Genomic DNA, 21,353 nt, shown 5'->3' on the forward strand with positions numbered 1-21,353 from the left:
GCATTAATTACTCATAAAATGTGGTCTGATGTTCATCTAAGTCACAATAATAGACAAACACAATCTGTCTAAACTAATAACAGACAACAATATCTTTATAGGTCACATTGTTTAATCATTCACAGCCCAAACTGGAAAAAGTATGTGAACCCTTAAATTTAATAACTGGTAGAACCTCCTTTAGCAGTAATAACCTCCACCAAACGTTTCCTGTAGTTGATCAAACTTGCACAACGGAGAAGAAAAATTTTAGACCATTCCTCCATACAAAACTGTTTCAGTTCATCAATATTTCTGGGATACCTTGCATGAACAATCCTCTTCAGGTCATGCCACAGCATCTCAATTCGGTTAAGGTCTGGACTCTGACTTAGACATTCCAAAGCACGAATTTACTTCTTTTTAAACTATTCTGCTGTTGATTTACTCTTGTGTTTCGGATCATTATCTTGTTGCATCAGCCAACTACTCTTAAACTCCAGGTGATGGACTACCACCCTGACATTTTCCTATAAAATGTCTTAATACAATTTTTAATTCACTGTTCCCTTAATGAATGCAAGTTGTCCAGGCCCTGAGGCAGCAAAGTAGCCCCAAACCATGATGCTTCCTCCACAATGCTTCACAGTTGGGATGAAGTTTTGATGTTGGTGTGCAGTGCCCTTTTTCCTCCAAATATAGTGGTGTGCATTTCTACCAAAAAGTTGTCCCATCTGTCCATAGAACATTGTCCCAGAAGAGTTGTAGAACATCCAGGTGATCTTTTGCAAAGTTGAGATGTGCAGCAATGTTTTTTTTTAAAAAGAGAGCAGTGGTTTCCTCCATGGTGTCCTTCCAGGAACACTATTCTAGTTCAGTGTTTTTCTTATAGTGTACACATGAACAGAGATTTTAGCAAGTTTTAGAGATTTCTGCAGGTCTTTTGCTGTTACCCTTGGGTTCTTTTTCACCTCCGTCAGTATTGCACGTTGTGCTCTTGGTGTGATCTTTGCAGGATGTCCACTCCTAGGGAGAGTAGCAACAGTACTGAATTTTCTCCATTTGTAGATAGGTTCTCAGCTCTATAGAAATGCTTTTGTAGCTTTTTCCAGCTTCATGCATCTCTACAATTCTTCTTCTAAGGTCTTCTGAAAGTTGTTTTGACTGAGGCATGGTGCACATAAACAGATCTTTCTTGAGAAGAACAGGCTCTGTCAGTAACCTGACTTTGTGTGTCTTTTTTTTAAATTGGGCAAGGCACCTCTACAACCCACACATCCAATCTCATCTCATTGATTGGAACACCTGACTCCAAATAGCTTTTGTAGAAGCCGTTACCCTAGAGGTTCACATACTTTTTCGAAACTAGACTGCGATTGTTTAAATAGTGTGCTCATATTGATGAGAAGTCTGTGTGTCAGTAGTTTAGGCAGATTGTGTTTATCTGTTGTAATTCAGATGAAGATCAGACCACATTTTACAAGTAATTAATGCAGAAAACCAGGCAATTGCAAAGGGTTCACAAACTTTTTCTTACAACTGTAGTTAAGCAAACAATCATAAAGGTAATAATCATTAGCTATGAAACAAAAGGTCTGCAAATTTTCTTTGACTTGGAGGATAGATGATCCCTGACCTGCTGCATTTTGTGTGTTTTACTCTGTTCCTCAGGCTCCTGTTGACTTTTGGGAGGTCTACAATATAGTCCAAACAAGGTGACCATCCACTTCTTACTTCAAAGACCTATGCGTAAACTGCCTCGATAGATGCTCCCTAAAGAATATCCTCTCCACGTATTGTTATTGTGTCCTTCCCGTAAAAAAAAAGACAATACCCCCTCTACTCTTCACTGTTCTTCTGCCATGCCCATAGCATTGGTAATCCAGAGCATCGAGCTGTCAGTCCAGCCATTCTCTAAGCCACATTTCTGTTATGGCTATAATATCCCATTCCTGAAGGCAATCCATGCCCTCATTTTGTCTGCCTTACACGTTAAGCTATGTGCATTGATGCAATTTAAAGCAGTGGACCCACCTGACCCTTATTCTGCAGATGTGGCTACCCATATCGCCAGACTTACACTCTTTAGTTGCTGCACATACCCATTACTTTGCTCCCAAGTCCCACACACTGCCATCTAGTTTAATCTCTTCCTAGTGGCAACAAGTAAATTTCTCATTGGTTCCCCCTCTGGTTCAAGTGTAACCTGTCCCTCTTGCACATGTTGCCTCTATCCCAGAAGAGATCCCAATGTTGCAAGAACCTGAATGCTTATCCCCTACGCCAGTTCTTCAGCCACATTCATCAGACCTAACTTTCTACTCATGAATTCACTAGCACAAGGAATAATCTGGAGACTGCTACCTTGAGAACATCTTAAGCTTCATAACTAACTCCCGATATTCATTCTGCAGGACCACATCCCTTGTTTTTTCTATATTATTTGTAGCAACTTGTATAATAGCCATTGCTTGTTCACCCTTGCTTCTTAAGGATTTTTGTGCAACCACTCAGATTATTCCTGTTTTCAGTAAGACAAAGTCAGAAGCACAGAAACCACAGAGTGAAGTAGATGTCAAGCTATTGCAGTTCCCAAATAACCAGATAGCAGTTAGGAGTTTCAGTGGTGACCTTGACTCTAGTGCTACAAAACACACATTTGTTTAAAACAAAAGTGCAAGAAAGCTAATTACTATCTTCATGGAAAATGCTTCTCTGTCTATTTCAATTTGTTTCTATTGAGGACTCAGAATATAGTTCTCTATTCCTTTAACTACAGGCATACATCCAACACCAGTCCTAATCCAACAGGATTTCTGCATGCACTGTCCATCAGCTTAGCAAAAAGTTAAGACGCAAGTACTATTTGTGGCTTCGTTTGTGATTTCCTATGTGTACAGTGTTTCCTAAGAAAAGCTTGCACAAAGCAACCATGTTGGACTCTAAATTAATTATGATCAAGAATTACATTTCACATACCTCACTGTTGCTATAGCGGGCAAGCTCAGAGATGAAACGCATGTGATCTTCTCTGATCTGAATCATTTGTTCAACAATGTTATACTGCGGACTGCTGCTAGATGATGTTATGGTCCACCTTAATTGAGAACACATACACAACTGTGCATGAGTAAACAGTTCAATATCAAAATTTGACTAAGTACATGAAAACAAGTATCAAAACCACAAATGGGATGCCACTGTTTCCCTTATAACATAACGATACTGGTTTATTCATTTTTCAAACATCTCTCGCAGCTTCAGTCAGAGGTTCCCAATTGTTTCAAAAGGGCATCAAACATACCAGTGCCCAATAAGGGCAGGTGAGTTGCCTCAATGCTCATTGACTGGTAGCACTCACGTCTACTGTGATGAAGTGCTTTGAGAGGCGGGTCATAGTTAAAATTAACTCTTTATCTGGACTCACTACTATTTGCCTAACGCTACAACAGGGCTACAATGGGTGCAATGTCACTGGCTCTCCACTAGGCTTTGCAGCACCAGCACAACAGCAATACAAATATCAATCAGCTGCTCAATGATAAGACTGCAGCATTCAACTAATCAACAAGCTACAAAGCGGGGGGGGGGGAGGGTTAAGGGGAGGGGGAAGGGTTTTTATTATTTTCTCATGTATTCACTTTGAAAAGTCAATAAAAATTATATTAAAAAAACAAGCTACAAAGCCTGGAACTCTGTACCTCCCTCTACAACTGGAGCCTCAAGTTCCTCACTGGGAGACTACAGTCAGTGTGAATCGGTAAGAACATTTCATTACTGACAATCAACACAGGTACACCTTAGGATGTGGCTTGGCACACTGCTGTACTCTCTCTTGATGCATGACCGTGTGGCTAGGCACTGCACAAACCCCCATCTGTAAATCTGCTAATGATATCATTGTTGTTGACAATCTCATTTGGCAACAAGGAGGCGTACAGGAATGAGATCGATCAGCTGGTTCAGTGCTTTTGCAATAACAATGTTGCAACTAACATCAGCAAGACCAAGGAATTGATTGTGTTCCTCAGGAAGGGGAAGGAGAGAGAACACAGACCAGTTATCATCAAGGGGGTCAGCAGTGGAAAGAGCGAGCAGCTTTAAGTTCTATGAGCATCCTTGAAAGTGGCTACACAGATCAATAGGGTGGTTAAGGTGGCTTATGGAATACTTGCTTTTATTAGTGGAGGCACTGAGTTCAAAAGATAAGCGGTTATGTGGCAACTTTATAAAACTCTGGTTGGGCCATATCTGAAGTATTGCATACAGTTCTGGTCACCCCTCTAGAGGAAGGATGTTGAGGCTTTGGAAAAGGTGCAGAAGAGGTTTACCAGGATGCTGCGTGGTTTAGAGGGCATGTGGTATCATGAGAGGCTGGATAAACTTAGGTTGTTTTCTCTAGAACGACAGAGGCTGCAGGGAGTTCTGATAGAAGTTTATAAGATTATGATAGGCATAGATAGAGTAGGCAGGAAGTATCTGTTTCCCAGGGTTGTAATGTCTAATACCAGAAGGCATGGATTCAAAGGGGATGTGAGAGGTAAGTTTTTTTTTTGCTCAGAGAGTGGTGGATGCCTGGAATGCAGTGCCTGGTATGGTGGTACAGACAAATACATTAGAGTCTTTTAAGAGACATATCAATAGGCACGTGAATATGCAGAAGATAGAGGGATATGGACATTGTGTAGGGATTAGTGTTTGGGTGTTTTCAATTTGCTTTTTAGCTGGTTCAGCACAATATTGTGGGCCAAAGGGCCTGTTCCTGTGCTGTACTGTTCTATGTTTTATTAACATCTCAGAGGATCTATCCTGGACCCAACACAATGATGCAATCACAAAATGAAGGCACACCAAGTGCTACAGTAGGAGTTTGAGGCGATTTGGTATGTCTCCAAAGACTAACAAATTTGTACAAATGAACCATGGAGAACATTCTGACTGGCTGCATCACCACCTGCTATAGAGGCGCCAATGCACAAAATTTAAAGAGACTGCAGAGAGAGTTGTAGACTCGGCCTGTTCCGTTACAGGCATAACACTCCCTACCATTAAGGGCATCTACAACCTTGGTTGCGGTGGATGACCTTGACTTATTGTGTGTCTTGTCATGCCCTTCGCTCTCCACGTAGCATTGCAGAACCACCTTCTCAATGTAGATCTCAACCATCCAGACCACAGACCTCACATGGCTGTCCCTACTGCGCCAGGGTGAGACCGGCCGGCTACTGTCACCCAGTTTAGCCCACCTGTCGAAGCGGTGTACAAGGGTGTGTCCGCTGTTGCATGCAAACAGCAATATGGAATCACAGGTGAGAGCTGAATGCCCAAAGGGGACCAAAGGTAACATTCCAGATGATTGTCAACACCTTCAAGTTCCTCATAATTCCTCACTTGAAGTAGCAAAATTGGTTCATTTTTGCTCCCAGCCATTTCTGGCACTTCCAAGTCTGATTGCTTGAAACCACAGTGAGCGAAACTGTTCTGAATTGTCTTACAGCATATTTTTCGCCAACTATCAGTGACAAAAATCACTGCTGTTTGAACATAACTGATGCTATTCAAACTGTTCACTCTTAGCATGGTGTAGTGTATAACAGCCACACAAGCGCAAGTGACTGACGCTAGCTAGAAACTGTTCGGCAACAGTCGCATCCCAATCAAGCGGCAGAGTATCCCAAATAAATGAAGGGAATCCTGGTTATTTTCGCTATTAGTTTTTGTTCTTTAAGAGTTGTCCCAAATAAGTGGCTGCCCAGATTAACAGATGGTCCAATTAACTGGAACCCACTGTATTTATTTTGTAATTGATAGCTATTTTATTTCTTTTCACTGTACTTCAGCAGCAAAAAAACCCACAAATTTCATGCTTTCTAAGACAATGATAACAAACCTGATTCTGACAACCAATGCTGGCATGGAAACTGTTATGGCAAATGTTTTATTTCCAGATGGAGAACAAAGTTACCTTTATTCTACCACAATGAATCTTGTCTCAAACCCAAGAAAAACTCAAACATAAAACAACCCGGTAGAACCACAGTCCTGATTGACCAGGTAGACCCATCATTTCTGCCTGCTCCTGCCCCACAGAACTTGAGTCTGCATACCTCGACTCTGTTTTATCCCCCTTGGTTCAGACCTTTCCTACCTACATCTGTGGCACATTGTGCACTCTTGATCTTTTCAATGACTTTAAGTTCCCTGGTCCAGATCGTCACATTTTCACTACGGATGTCCAGTCCCTATACACTTCTATACCCCACGGCGGGGCCTTGGAAGCTCTCTGCTTCTTTCTGGACAACACACCCAACCAGTTCCCCTCCACCACCATTCTCCTCCTCTGTCTGGAGGAACAGGTCCTCACCTTCAACAATTTCTCCTTCAGCTCCTCCCACTTCCCTGAAACCCAAGGTGCAGCCATGAGCACTCACACAGGTCCCAACCTTCTTGTCAGTTAACGTGGGACAGTCCCATGTTCCAAGCCTACAGCGGCATCGCTCTCCAACTCTTCCTATCCCACACAGATTACCTCACTAGTGCTGCTTCCTGCACTCATGCTGAGCTGATCAATTTCAGCAATTTCATCTCCAACTTCCACCCTGCCCTCAAATTTATTTGATCCATTTCAGTCACCTCTCTCTTTTTCTTGTTCTCCCAGTCTCTATCTCTGGAGACAGCATCTCCTGATGTCTTTTATCAACCAACTGACTCTCACCGCTATCTGGATAACACTTCTTTTCACCTTGTCACTTGTAAAAATTCCTTTTTCACAGTTCCTCTGTCTCTGCTGAATCTGCTCTCAGAATGAGGCTTTTCATTCCCAAACAACTGAGGTGTCCTCCTTCTTCAAAGAAAGGGGCTTCCTCCACCATCAATGCAGCTCTCACCCACATCTCTTCCATTTGCCCTCACCCCATCCTCCTGCCACCTCACCAGGGATAGGGTTCCTCTTGTCCTCACCTATCACCCAAGCCTCTGCATGCAGCACACAGTTCTCCAAAACTTCCACTATCTTCAACGGGATCCCACTTCCAAGCACATTTCCACATCCCCCCCCCCTCCACTTTCCACAGGGATTGCTCCCTATGCAGACATCCCACCCTGCAAAAACTAATTTCAGGGAGGTAGCACCCCTGTCCCCCGCAACCCCATATACCCCCTACCCCCGGTCGACCTCCAAGGGTGTATGTAATACTTTGTTTAGTGATCTTGTCTAATCTGTAAACCAAGTTGGGTATATGCAGAAAATGTGACATTAAAATATGTACTTATATTATATTATATTATCATGTTTATTCTATTACAACTTTAAGCAAGTCTACAGGGAGTTTGGCCTCATCATGTAGGACATCAACAGAGTAGCTCCTTAGCAGCTAGCCAACTAGTTTAAATAACGTTAGCTATGCTAATGAACGAATGACACCTGTTAAACTCACCTCAACATGTCTTTTACAGTCTTAACCCACCATGGGTAATAGAAAAGTCACTGTTGCAAACAGTGCAGTGAGCAACACTGTCATTATTTTTGAGGTCGACTGTAAAACTTGCCCACAGAAAAAACTGATAGGTCTACTTAGCATGAAGAGAAGTGAATCAGGATGCTCGCTCTCACTCTCAAAAAAATCGATTTCCAGGATATTGTATATAATTTCCGGGCATCAGCGAGCCGCTATCAATATGCGGGAGACTCCCGGAACTTCCGGGAGAGGTGGGATGTCTGCTTATGCGACTCCCTTGTGCAATCGTCCCTCCCGATACTTATCCTAGCAAACAGAGCAAGTGCCACACCTACCCCTACACCTCCTCCCTCATTACCATTCAGGGCCCCATACTGTCCTTCCAAGTGAGGTGACACTTCACCTGTGAGTCTGTTGGGGTCATCTACTGTATCCGGTGCTCCCGGTGTGGCCTCCTGTACAGCACAAAAAGCAGGATTTCCTGGTGGCTACGCATTTCCATTCTATTTTCCATTCCCATTCCGACATGTCAATGCATGCCTCCTCTACTGCCAGGATGAGGTGAGGATGAGGATGAGGCCACACTCAGGTTGGAGGAGCAACACCTGGGTAGGTCTGGGTAGCCTCCAACCTGATGGCATGAACTTCCGGGAATTGCCCCCACACCCACCTTCACAATTCCCGGAAGTTCATGCCATCAGGTTGTGTTTCCCTCTCTCACCTCATCTCTTGTTAGGGAAAGTGAAACAGTAATAGATGGGAGCTACAGGGAGGTAGTCACCCCAAGGCTACAGGAGACAGATAAAGGGTGACTGTCAGAAGAGGGAAGGGAGAACATCAGATAGCGGAGAGCACCCTGTGGCCATTCCCCGCAACAATAAGTACTCCATTTTGAGTACTGTTGCGGGCACAACTTGCCTGGGTGAAGCAACAGTGACCATACCTTTGGCACGGAGCCTGGCCCTGTGGCTCAGAAGGGTAGGGAACTGAAGAGGAGGGCAGCAGTAATAGGGGACTCTATAGTTGGGGGACAGATAGGCGATTCTGCGGACGCAAAAAGGAAACACAGGTGCCAGGGTCCGCAACATTTCTGCACACATCCACAATATCCTGAAAAAGAAGGGTAAGCAGCCAGAAGTCGTAGTACATATTGGTACTAACGACATAGGAAGTAAAAGGGAGGTGGTCCTGAAAAAGAATACAAGGAGTTAGGAAGGAAGCTGAAGGATAGTAGGGATAGTAATCTCGGGATTGCAACCTGTGCCTCATGACAGTGAGGACTGGAACAGAACGAAGTGGCAGATGAATGTGTGGTTAAAGAATGGGAGCTGGGGGCAGGGATTCAGGTTTCTGGATAATTGGGACCTCTTCTGGGGCAGGTGTAACCAGTACAAAAGGGATGGGTTCCACCTGAATCCGAGGGGGACCAATATTCTTGCGGGCAGGTTTACGAGAGTTGTTGGGAGTGGTATAAACTAATATGGCAGGGAGGTGGGAACAAGTATGATGGAGCTGAGGATGAGCCAGCAGGTTTACAAGTAGATGATGGACGTTAACATGAATGTAAGAATGGACATGCCAATGATTGGGTACAAATGCAAAGCAGAGAGTTAGATTGTACCACAGAGACAAAATTCAAAAGGGCGAAGAATGCAGGACTGAAGGCACTGTATTTGTATGCGCACAGCATTTGGAATAAGGTGGACGAACTCGTGGCGCAATTAGGGATTGGTCAGTATGACGTTGTGGGCACCACTGAGTGTGGCTGAAAGAAGGCCATAGTTGGGAGCTTAACATCAAAGGATACACTTTGCGTTAAAAGAACAGGCAGGAAGGCAAAGGCAGTGGTGTGGCTCTGTTCATAAGAGATGGAATTACATCTTTGGAAAGAGGTGACATAGGGCCAGAGAATGTTGAATCTTTGTGGGTGGAGTTAAGAAACTGCAAGGGTGAAAAAAACCATTATGGGAATGAGATATAGGTCTCCAAATAGTAGCCAAGTTGTGAGATTGAGATTGCAAAGGGAGCTGGAAAAGGCATGTATTAAGGGTAATGACATAATTGTAACGAGGGACTTCAATTTGCAAGGGGATTGGGAAAATCAGGTTGGTATCGGATAGCAGACAAGGGAAGTTAGATGATTGCGAAACATTAAAATACAACAAAAAGGCAACTAAAAAAGCTATAAGAAGGGAAAAGATGAAAAATGAAGGGAAACTAGCAGGATACCAAAAGCTTTTTTCAGTTATGTAAAGAGTAAAAGGGTGGAGGGGGGGGAGCAAGAGTTGATATTGGACCACTGGAAAATGAGTTAGTAATGCGGGATGAATAAATGGCAGATGAACTGAATGGGTATTTTGCATCAGTCTTCACTGTGGAATACACTAGTAGTGTGTCAGAGGTCTGTGAGTGTCAGGGAGCAGGAGTGAGTGCCATTGCTATTTCAAAGGAAAAAGTGGGAGGCAAACTCAAAGGACTTAAGGCGGATAAGTCACCTGGAACTAACAGACTACATCTCAGAGTTCTGAGAGAGGTCACTGAAGGGATAACGGTTGCATTGTTCATGATCTTTCAAGAATCACTTGATTTTGGCATGGTCCAGGAAGATTAGAAGATTGCAAATGTCACTCCACTTTTTAAGAAGGGAGGAAGGCAAAAGAAAGAAAATTACAGGCCAGTTAGCCTAACCTCAGTGGTTGGGAAAGTGTTGGAGTCTATTATTAAGATTGAGGTTTCAGGGTACTTGGAGACTAATAAGTCAAAGTCAGCACAGTCTATGTAAAGGGAAATCTTACAGAGCAAGCAGGATGGACAAAGGAGAGGCAGGGGATGTCATTTACTTGGATTTTCAGAAGGCATTTGATAAGGTGCCACACGAGGCTGCTTAACAAGATAAAATCCTATGGTGTTACAGGAAAGATACTCGCATGGATAGAAGAATGGCTAACAGGCAGGAGGCAGCGAGTGGGAATAAAAGGGGCCTTTTCTGGTTGGCTACCAGTTACTAGTGGTGTTCCTCAAGGGCCAATATTGGGATGGCTACTTTTCACAGTTTTTGTCCAATGATTTAAATAATGGAATTGATAGTTTTGTGGCAAAGTCTGCTGATGATACAACGGTACGTGTAGGGGGAGGTACAGCTCAGGAAACAATGCGATTGCAGCAGGACTGAGACAAATTGGAAGATTAGGCAAAAAATGGCAGATGGAATACAGTGTTAAGAAATGTATGATAACGCATTTTGGTAAAAGGAACAATAGTGCGGACTATTACCTAAATGGGGAGAGAGTTCAAACATCACAGGTACAGAGGGACTTAGGAGTCCTCTTAAAAGACTCCCAGAAGGTTAATTCACATGTTGAGTCTGTGGTAAAGAAGGCAAATGCAACGTTGGCATTTATTCCAAGGGGAATAGAATATATAAGCAAGGAGATAATGCTGAACTCTTTTTAAGATACTAGTCAGGCTGGACTTGGAGTATTGTTGACAGTTTTGGGCCCCATATCTCAGAAAGGATGAGTGTCATTGGAGACAGTCCAGAGGAGGTTCACGAGGATGATTCCGGGAATGAAGGGGTTAACATATGAGGAGCATTTGGCAGCTTTGGGCCTGTACTCACTGGCATTTAGAAGAATGCATGAGGATCTCATTGAAACCTACCGAATGTTGATAGAGCTAGATCGGGTGTATGTGGTGAGGATATTTCCTCTGGTGTGGTTATCCAGAACTAGAGGACACAGCCTCAAAACTGAGGGAAGACCTTTTACATCAGAGGCAAGGAGGAATGCTTTTAGCCAGAGAGTGGTGAATCTGTGGAATGCTTTGCCACAAACTGCGGTGGAGGCCAAGTCCGTGGATATATGTAAGGCAGAAGTTGATCATTTACTATCGGTCAGGGCATCAAAGGATAGGGCAAGAAGGCAGGTGTATGGGGTTGAGTGGGATCTGGGGTCAGCCATGATGGAATGGCAGAGCTAACTCAAAGGGCTAAATATCCTAAATTTTGCTCCTATGTCTTATGGTCTTAACCTGCCCATCACCTCCCTCTGGTACACCTTCCCCTTCTCTTTCTTCCCCGGTCTTCTGCCCTCTCCTATCAGATTCTCCCTTCTCCAGCCCTTTATCTTTCACTGATCAACTTCCTAGCTCTTTACTTCACCCCCTCCCCTGTTTCAACCGTCATCTGGTACTTCTTCCTCCCCTCCCCCTACCTTCTTATTCTGACCTCCCCTTCCTTTCCAGTCCTGATGAAGCATCTCAGCCCAAAATGTTGACTGTTTACTCTTCTCCATAGATGCTGCCTGGCCTGATTAGTTCTTCCAGCATTTTGTGTGTGTTGCTTTGGATTTCTAGCATCTGCAGATTTTCTCGTTTGTTTTTTGCTTTTTCAATAATCTTATGTCCTTTGCCATCAAGACAGATGCTGAATTAGGGGTGGCCTTGTGCAAAACAGCAAAAATTTCCTGTAAATGGAACGTTTCCTAAACTTGTCCGAAATGAATTGACTAAAGTCATGCAATGGTATGGCCATGAACTAAACAGAAATTACACTGCTTCCAGCCGCCACCCACTATCCCCTCACATCATACTTACCCTTTGTACTGAGTGTAGCACTGTATGTTTACATATTCACAAGCCAAGTGATTCATAACCTTACCTTGATTTGTTGTCCTCAAAATGAGCACTTGTCTTGATATACCTGGCCAACTCTATCTGCATGTCACCAAATAATGGTACAACCTGCAGTTGCTGCAATTGACAAAGATAAAACATTTTAAAGACATTTTTATGGAAGTTATCAATTCTGTAAAACTTTCAAATTTAACTTTTATAATAAAGGAGTCTCATTTTACTACCAAATGGGGGGGTCCTTGTCTGAAAATCAAAGTAACAGACTAAGTCTAAAAATCCAAAAATCACCAGCTTTAAGAAATTCTGTACATACCTCTCTCGAACCAAGGCCAACTAGGCAATGCTTATCTTAAGTGGTGATGATGATGGGAGACACCACGATCAATGTCAATCTTGTCCTCACTGACACTTTCACACATGGATAAGTTAAAGGAGGAATGGGGTAGAGAATTAAAGTGGCAAGCTATTGTGGTTTCTTGCATTGCACCAAAAAGACCTATTACATCCTTTAAGACTCAATGCCGAACTTAACAATTTCATCTATCTTTTCTCAAACTATCAGAAATGGCTAGATCTGCTACAAATTTATCCATTGGTAAGATTAACTGAGTTTTTTTCTTTCTTTAGACACAAATTGATCTGTTGTGCACTTCCAAATTTGTTTTACCAACCCCTCCCCCACTCTCAACAACTTGAGATATACAGGTGGACCCATTATCCGGACGTTCGCTTTACGACACCTCGCTGTTACAAAAGACCTACATTAGTCACCTGTTTTCGCTAACAGAAGATGTTTTCACTGTTACGAGAAAAGGCAGCGTGCCCAAACAGCCAAGCTCCTCCCCCGGAACTACACTCTAGCCACCATTGCTTAAACAGGTGCTTTATCTCGATTTATTTTGTGCATCCGTTAGCAAGATGAGTTCTAAGGTATCAGAAAAGCCTAAAAGAGCTTGTAAGGGTGTTACACTTAGCATAAAACTAGATATAATTAAGCATTTCGATCTTGGTGAACGAAGTAAGGACATTGTCTGCGCATTGAACTTGCCCGAGTCCACCATTCACACTATTTATACTCAGAAAGAAAGAATTTTGAAAGCTGCCAAAGTTATTGTTGGTTCTGCTCGTAGCAAAGTGGTCTCTCTTAGTCGGCATCCAATAATGGATAAAGTAGGAAGTCTATTGCTTGAGTGGATTGATGGGTGTACAAAGCGTAGTGTTCCGTTAAGTTTTCTTATACTTAAGGAGAAATCAGTCAGTCTTTTTAATAAGCTGAAACAGAAAGCACTGGACGATGGTGATGAAAGTGTTGCGAAAGTGGAATTTAAAGGTAGTCATGGGTGGTTTGGTCAGTTTCTGAGGCGAGGGCAGCTTCATAGTTTAATGTTTACCGGATAGAGTGCTTCGGCTGATACTGAAGCTGCCAAAAAGTTCCCAGCAGAACTGAAGAAAATAATTACAGAAGGTGGTTATTCGTATAAAGCAAGTGTTTAATTGTGACAAAACTGCAATTTATTGGAGTTTTCCCGATTCCGGTAAGTGAAACTACACTGTACATACATTATTTCTACTTTATATAGGCTGTGTATTTTTATGTGTTATTTGGTATGATTTGGCAGCTTCATAGCTTAAAGATCACTGAACAGTGTTTCTGCCGAGAGCGCTTGCGCTGTGTTTCTGCCAAGAGTGCTGCCGTGAGATTTTCGCTGTGCTAGACAGTGCTGCAGAAAAGTACTTCTACTTTATATAGGCTGTGTATTTATCATATCATTCCTGCTTTTACTATATGTTACTGTTATTTTAGGTTTTATGTGTTATTTGGCATGATTTTGTAGGTTATTTTTTGGGTCTGGGAACACTCAAAAATTCTTCCCATATTAATAAATGGTAATTGCTTAGTCACTTTACGACATTCTGGCTTACGAACTGTTTCATAGGAACGCTCTACCTTTGGATAACGGGGGAAACCTGTATAGTGGATTCTAGTTAATTGAGACACATTGGGACCAGGACATTTTGGCCCAGTTAAGTGGCTACCCCAACTACCCAGAATTTTATGGAAATAGTTAAAAAGGAATCAAAAGACAAAATGAGTAACAGATTATGTATATTTAAATGAAATACAGAAAAAATAGAACACTACTAATACTACTACAGTACTATAAAACTGTTTATTAGTTTCTAATAGTTTTTGATGATGGAATTTCATCCAGTGTACGATGGTGTGTTCTTTTGATTGGCTGTAAATGAACAAAATCAGTGCAGGCACCTGGTGCAGATAATGGACTGCCTTCATTGCCTTCCTGTATGAAGTAGTGTCATAGTCTAACAGTAAATTATGGCTCTTCATTTATCTCTGCCAGTGGGTTATGAGTAGTGACAGGTAGATGGCTTTTAATTTGGTGCAGTCACAAAATGATCAAAACTCACTGCTTCGGAATCAGCATTCATCAACCCAAATGGAAAACATAATACAAACACATGCAACTGACGCTATTTAAAAACTGTTTGCTCTAAGGACAGAGCAGTGTCTATCAAACACACAAATGCACATGACTGACGCTAGGCAGAAACTGCTCGGCATGTCTCCTGCCCCAATTAAGTGGCACAGTGTTGCAAATAACAAAGGAAATCCCAGCTTTTTTCTCAATTAGTTTTTGTTCTTTCAGAGTTGTTTCAAATAACTGACTGTCCTGATTAACTGGATTCTACTGTACTTTGTTCTCTCACTATCTCAGTTATGAAAAAGGTCTTTTGACCGAAAATAATAACTTTTCATAGATACTGTTTGACATGTGGAGTGCTTCCAGCATTTGTTTGATTTCAATTTTCACTAGATAGTAAATAGATTAGCAATTCCTTCCCTTAAAGGTGCTTTGATCAATAGGGGTTGGTTAAAGAAGGCTAATTTGACAGAAGATAATCATTGTAGGGCTGGGGTGGTTAGAAATGTGGCTTACCCAGGTAACCAGGTTTTCCAATTTCAGGAAACAAGACCTAGGAAAATGATCAACTGGGTACTTATGTGCATTCATAATTATCTAATTTCTCTTCAGTTTGTGCCCCGATCCATTGGACTGCTTTGTTCACCCAACCCATAAATAATCCAGTTTGCTTAAACCTGATTTACTAGACTCATACCATCTTCCCAATGAAAATGATTTTCAACTATATTTAAGTAACTTCTAACAAATGCTATTCTGCAATACTCAGCTGAGAACATCAGGTAAATGTTGAGACTGATAAAGTGAATGCACACAAAAAGTAAAAGTGGGTCAAGTATTTAAGTGATTTCTTTCAGGGACATTTTTGTTGTTGTTTAGCTTCAACACCTAATCATGTTCAAAGAGAACACTGATCAGGTACTACAAACATCGCATATGGAAATAATGCTGAGCCTTTAATAAGATACTAGTCAGGCTGTACTTAGAGTATTATCAACAGTTTTGGGCCACGTATCTCAGAAAGGAGTCCGGAGGAAGTTCACGAGGATGATTCCGGGAATGAAGGGAGTAACATATGACAAACAAGAGAAAATCTGCAGATGGTCGAAATCCGAATAGCACACACAAAATGTTGGAGGAACTCAGCAGACCAGGCAGCATCTATGGAAAAAAGTAGTCGACATTTCGGGCTGAGACCCTTTGGCAGGACTGGAGTAAAAAAGATGAGGGTTAGATTTAAAAGGTAGGGAAGGGGAGAGAGAAACAAATAGTGATAGGTGAAACTGGGAGGGGGAGGGATGAAGTAAAGAACTGGGAAGTTGATTGGTGAAAGAGATATAGGACTGGAGAAGGAGTAGTCCAATAGGAAAGAATAGAAAGCCATGGAAGAAAGAAGAGGGGGTTGGAATACCAGAGAGAGGCAATGGGCAGGGCAGGAGATAAAGTGAGAGAGGAATAAGGGGATGGGGAATGGTGAAGAGGGGGTGGGTGGGGGCATTACCAGAAGTTCAAGAAATCAATGTTTGTGCCATCAGGTTGGAGGCTACCCAGATGGAATATAAGATATTGTTCCTCCAACCTGAATGAGGCCTCATTGTGACAGTAGAGGAGACCATGGATTGACATAACAGAATGGGAATGGGAAGTAGATTTTAAATGGGTGGTCACTGGGAAATCCCGATTCTACCGGCAGATGGACCATAGGTGCTGGGCAAAATGGTCTCCCAATCTACGTCAGGTCTCACTGTTATATAGGAGGCCACACCGGGAGCATCGAACACAGTATATAACCCCGACAGACTCACAAGCGAAGTGTCACCTCACCTGGAAGGACTGCTTGGGGTCCTGAATGGTAGTAAGACAGAAGGTGTAGGCGCAAGTGTAGCACTTGTTCCGCTTGCAAAGATAAGTGCTAGGAGGGAGATCAGCGGGGAGGGACTATTGGACAAGAGAATTGCATAGGGAGAGATTCCTGTGGAAAGCAGAAAGTTGGGGGGAGTCGGGAGGTGGAGGAGATGTGCTCTGGTATTGAAACATATCTTTCCCTCCCCCACACTTTCTGCTTTCCACAGGGATCACTCCCTACTTGACTCCCTGGTCCATTCATCCTTTCCCACTGATCTCCCTCCTGGCACTTATCCTTGGAAGCGGAACAAGCACTATACCTGTTGAAGCACATTATCCCTTCCCCCACCTTCTGCTTTCTGCAGGGATCTCTGCATACACGACTCCCTCGTCCATTCATCCCTCCCCACTGATCTCCCTCCTGGCATTTATCCTTGCAAGCAGAACAAGTGCTCTACCTAAACCACCATTCAGGACCCCAAACAGTCCTTCCAGGTGAGTCGACAGTTCACATGCGAGTCTGTTGGGGTCATATACTGTGTCCCGTGCTTCTGGTGTGGCCTCTTGTTTATCGGCGAGACCAATATAGATAGGGAGACCGTTTCGCCAAGCACCTACGCTCCGTCTGCCAGAGGAATCAGGATTTCCCCAGTGGCCACCCATTTTAATTTCTCTTCCCATTCCCATTCTGATACCTCAATCCACGGCCCCCTCTAATATCACAATGAGGCCACATCCAGATTGGAGAAACAAAATCTTATATATTCCATCTGGGTAGCCTCCAATCTGATGGCATAAACATCAATTTATTGAACTTCCGGTAATGTCCCTCGCCCCTTCACCATTCCCCATTCCCTGTTCCTTCTCTTACCTTCTCTCCCTGCCTGCCCATCTGATGCTCCTCCTCAGTTTCCTTTCTTCCACGGCCTTCTGTCTCTTTCACCAATTTATTTCCCAGCTCTTTACTTCATTCCTGCCCCTTCAGGTTTCACCTATCACCTTGTGTTTTATCTCTCCCCCCACCCTTCAAATCTACTCATCCTTTTTTTTATCCAGTCCTGCCAAAGGGTCTCGGCCCGAAATGTCGACTATACTATTTTCCATTAACATGAGGAGCTGATCCTGTACTCACTGGAATTTAGGAGAATGCGGGGGGGGGGGAGAAATCTTTTTGAAACCTACTAAATGTTGAAAGGACTAGGTAGGGTGGATGTGGAGAGGATGTTTCCTGTGGTAGGGATATCCAGAACTAGAGGGCAAAGCCTTAAATTTGAGGTGAAACCCATTAGAACAGAGGTAAGGAGGAGTTTGTTTCGCCACAGAGTAGTAGATCTGTCGAATGCTCTGCCACAGACTGTGGTGGAGGCCATCCATGGGTATATTTAAGGCGGAAGCTGATCATTTCCTGATCTGTCAGGGGATCAAAGGATATGGCGAGAAGGCAGGTGTATGGGGTTGAGTGGGATCCAGGATCAGCCATGATGGAATGGCGGAGCAGACTCGATGGGCTGAATGGCCTAATTCTGCTCCTATGTCATATGGCCTTGCATCACATTGTTCTCAGCAAAAAACATCCTTTATTCTTTAGATAACTTGTGCATAAAGTATTAAATGCTAACAATAAGGAGGTCTGGCAAGGAAATGTGCTCTAGAGTTTGACCTAGTATAACTTCACATGCCCTGAAGTGCCCAAACAAACCCATGATAATTTATTAGACATTTGTCTATACAGCAACCATCCTTCTCTGCACGTTGTGCAATTAATGATTAAACAAAGAGAAGAAAACAGTTAACAGGTGAGCAATAACTACCTGATAAATGTAAGCACAAAGTTTGTTGTACAATAAAAAAAAATGGACTTTTAATTCCTGGGCACATAATTATCTTTCAAAAAGTGCAACAACCTTTTTCAAACCAAATCCAAAACAGAAAGGAAAAGAGCTGTTGACTTAAAATTGCCTTTTGCTGGATTTTTTTAAGTCAATTACTTTATTTTAAGTACAAAATCAAAAATCTCTATTTCCCTGTATTTCATGGCACTATTAATTTACTTTAAAACAAGACTCTAATAGATGATATGCAGTATGTCAATGACTGTTTATGTCTTCTGAATTTTCTTTTCCCCTAATGAATTTTAATGTTTTGAAAAACTAGCTTTTCAAGATGTAGTATCTAACATGCATAATTACTGATACTATAAAGATACAAAAAACATGTCTATCTAGAAAAACAGATCCAAAGATAAAACTATTGTTTTCACTAATTCAAGAGAAAATGACATCTCCTTACCTTGAAAAATTTATCAACCTTGCTCAAGTGTATTCGTTTCTTGGCATCCAATTTGTATATGTTGCTTACACTTCCATCCATAAGGTACAGACCAAAGCCCATTACCTGTAAAATATTCTTATTTCAAACACTCGGTACAAAACGCTTTTTTAAAGATATAACTTATGAAATGATGCTAGATGACCTACTGAGGTCTGGATTGTTCATACATTGTTTCAGAGTAGAAACTTTTAAATGGTCTCTGGCTCCACACAGACTGCTCATGGGAAGTAACGCTGCTTTCTACAGTATTTACTAACAAAATAATTTTTTGCTTGCTCATTGAAATTACCAGCTATCTTCCAGCATCTTAGTGAGTGAATGATAAAAAAAAGATAATGAAACATTTTGTCAAAAGTTCTGTTTAATGAAATCACGAAATCTGGACACTGTCCCTTCCAACTGAGTCAAAATCTGGGTGTGCACAGACAGCAGCTGGCCAACTCGCTAACCGCCAGGCAGGATACCCAAGGATGAAATGAGGGTAGTATTTACATTCATTACTGAACTGACTAAGGCAATGAACCAGGCCAGTCAAAGAGAAAGATGTTGTATTACACTGATCACAGGGGGGGGACTAGTTCACTCAGGTCAACGGAGTTGACAAGAGTCAATCTGGATGGAAATGTAACCCATGCACCTCTGTTTACTCATCTAAAATTACTGGCTATTGTCCAGCATCCTATTGCTATGATAGGAAGACATTGAGACAATACTCTGCTTAATTTAGCTTTCCAATCAGTTTGAGGGTGCAGGTAGAAATACTTACACACATGACATTAATGTACAAGATGATCAGAGGTTCAACTTAAAATGTTCTGTTTACACTGATGCCACAACAATAAGATTGCTATCCACAATACTGCAAGATTTAATAATTTAAAACAGCATGTAGCATCTCAGTTACACAGCCAATGAACTACAGAGAAAATACGAAGTATAGCCAACTGTTCCACCTTGGAATCAAACTATTATAAACAACACTGGGTGAGGCAGTTCATTGCCCTCTCAGACTGCAATAAAAATTCAAGGCAGATAATGATAACAGAAAAAAATTAAAAGGTGTTAATATTTATCTATAGTATTGTGTCCACTTTTGTAATCCAATGCATAAATATAAACAATATGAAACTAGACACACAAAATGTTGGAGGAATTCAGCAGGTCAGGCAACCTATATAGAGGGAGGGGAACAGTCAACATTTTGAGTTAAGACTATTCAGCCACACTGGAAAGTGCAGAGATAACCAGTATAAAAAAAGGTGGGGTTGGAAGAGGGTATGGGGAAGGGGTCGAGCAAGAGCTGGCAAGTGATGGGTGAATCGAGATGAGGGAGGGGAACAGTGGGAATGATGCCAGAAGCTGCGAGGTGACACCTGCAAATGACAAAGGGCTGAAGATGACAGAACCTGACAGGAGGGGTCAGGGAGGAGTGTGTGGGCGATGGGAAGATCAAGAAGGCACAGGAGAGAGAAGGGTGATGGGGTAAGTGGGCTAAGGGAAAAAGGAGGACAGAGGTGAGTTTGTCTATAAAAATAATTTAGCGCTTTAAAACATTTTGCTCATCTATCAATAGCAAACGAAAATGCAGAAATTTAGACAATTTTTACAAATAACTTACATTCAAGGATGAATAATTAAGCAGCACTTAGATATATCATCACTGTTTAAATGCAGCTACTTCCCCATCCATTTGATGGAGAAATTCCCCCTTTATTTCTATTCTTTGCCTCTTGCCAGCAACTCAGTCATCTATCCATGCTAGTATCTTTCCTGTAGTACCATGGGCTCTTATCTTGTTAAGCAGCCTCATGTGCCGCACCTTGTCAAAGGCTGTCTGAAAATCCAACTAAACAACATTCATGGATTCTCCTTTGTCTATCCTGCCTTTTATTTCCTCAAAGAATTCCAACAGATTTGTCAAACAAGATTTCCCCTTTAGGAAACTATGCTGACTTTGGTCTCTTTATTATATGCCTCCAAGTACCCTGAAATCTCATCCTCAATAATAGACTCCAACGTCTTTCAAACCATTGAAGTCAGTCTGACTGGCTTATAATTTCCTTTCTTCAGCCTCCCTTCCTTCTTAAAGAATGGAGTGACATTTGCAATTTTCAAGTCCTCCGGAACCATTCCAGGAAAATCTTGAAAGATCATTACTAATGCCTCCACAATCTCTTCAAGCTACCTCTTTCAGAACCCTGGGGTGTAGTCCATCTGGTCCACATGACTTATCTAGCTTCAGACGTTGCAGTTTCCCAAGCACATTCGCTCTAGCAACAGCACTCATTTCTGCCCCTGACACTCTTGCATTTCTGGCATTCTGCTCACACTTTTCAACAGTGAAGTCTGATACAAAATACTTACTCAGTTCCTCCGTCATTTCTTTATTCCCCATTACTACCTCTCCAACACCATTTTCGAGAGGTCCAATATCCATACCCAGCTCTCTTTTACTCTTTATATTTCTGGAAAAAATACTTTTTGTATCATCTTGTATACTATTGGCTAGCTTACTACCATATTTAATTTTTTTCTCTTTATGAATTTTAGTTGCCTTCTTTTGGCTTTTAAAAGCATCCCAACCACAAACTTTCCACTATTTTTTGCAATATTATATGCCCTCTCTTTTTCTTTAATGCTGTCTTTGACTTCCCTTGTCAGCTAC

The 21,353-nt window shown here is 42.1% G+C and overlaps 1 protein-coding gene across 2 annotated transcripts in view; it reads right to left on the bottom strand.

The window, feature by feature from the left end:
• The window catches only part of cyfip1 (cytoplasmic FMR1 interacting protein 1), a 155,384-nt gene that overhangs the window by 70,044 nt on the left and 63,987 nt on the right, over nt 1-21,353 (bottom strand). For both annotated transcript variants that reach the window (XM_063054534.1, XM_063054535.1), the window contains exons 10-12: nt 18,647-18,751; nt 12,094-12,185; nt 2,959-3,076 (exon numbers count right to left, since the gene is read on the bottom strand). In XM_063054534.1, the coding sequence (XP_062910604.1) occupies nt 2,959-3,076; nt 12,094-12,185; nt 18,647-18,751 (315 nt within the window). The remainder of the gene's footprint in view (nt 1-2,958; nt 3,077-12,093; nt 12,186-18,646; nt 18,752-21,353) is intronic.

Source organism: Mobula hypostoma, chromosome 7 (genome assembly GCF_963921235.1).
Source record: "Mobula hypostoma chromosome 7, sMobHyp1.1, whole genome shotgun sequence".
NCBI lineage: Eukaryota > Metazoa > Chordata > Chondrichthyes > Myliobatiformes > Myliobatidae > Mobula > Mobula hypostoma.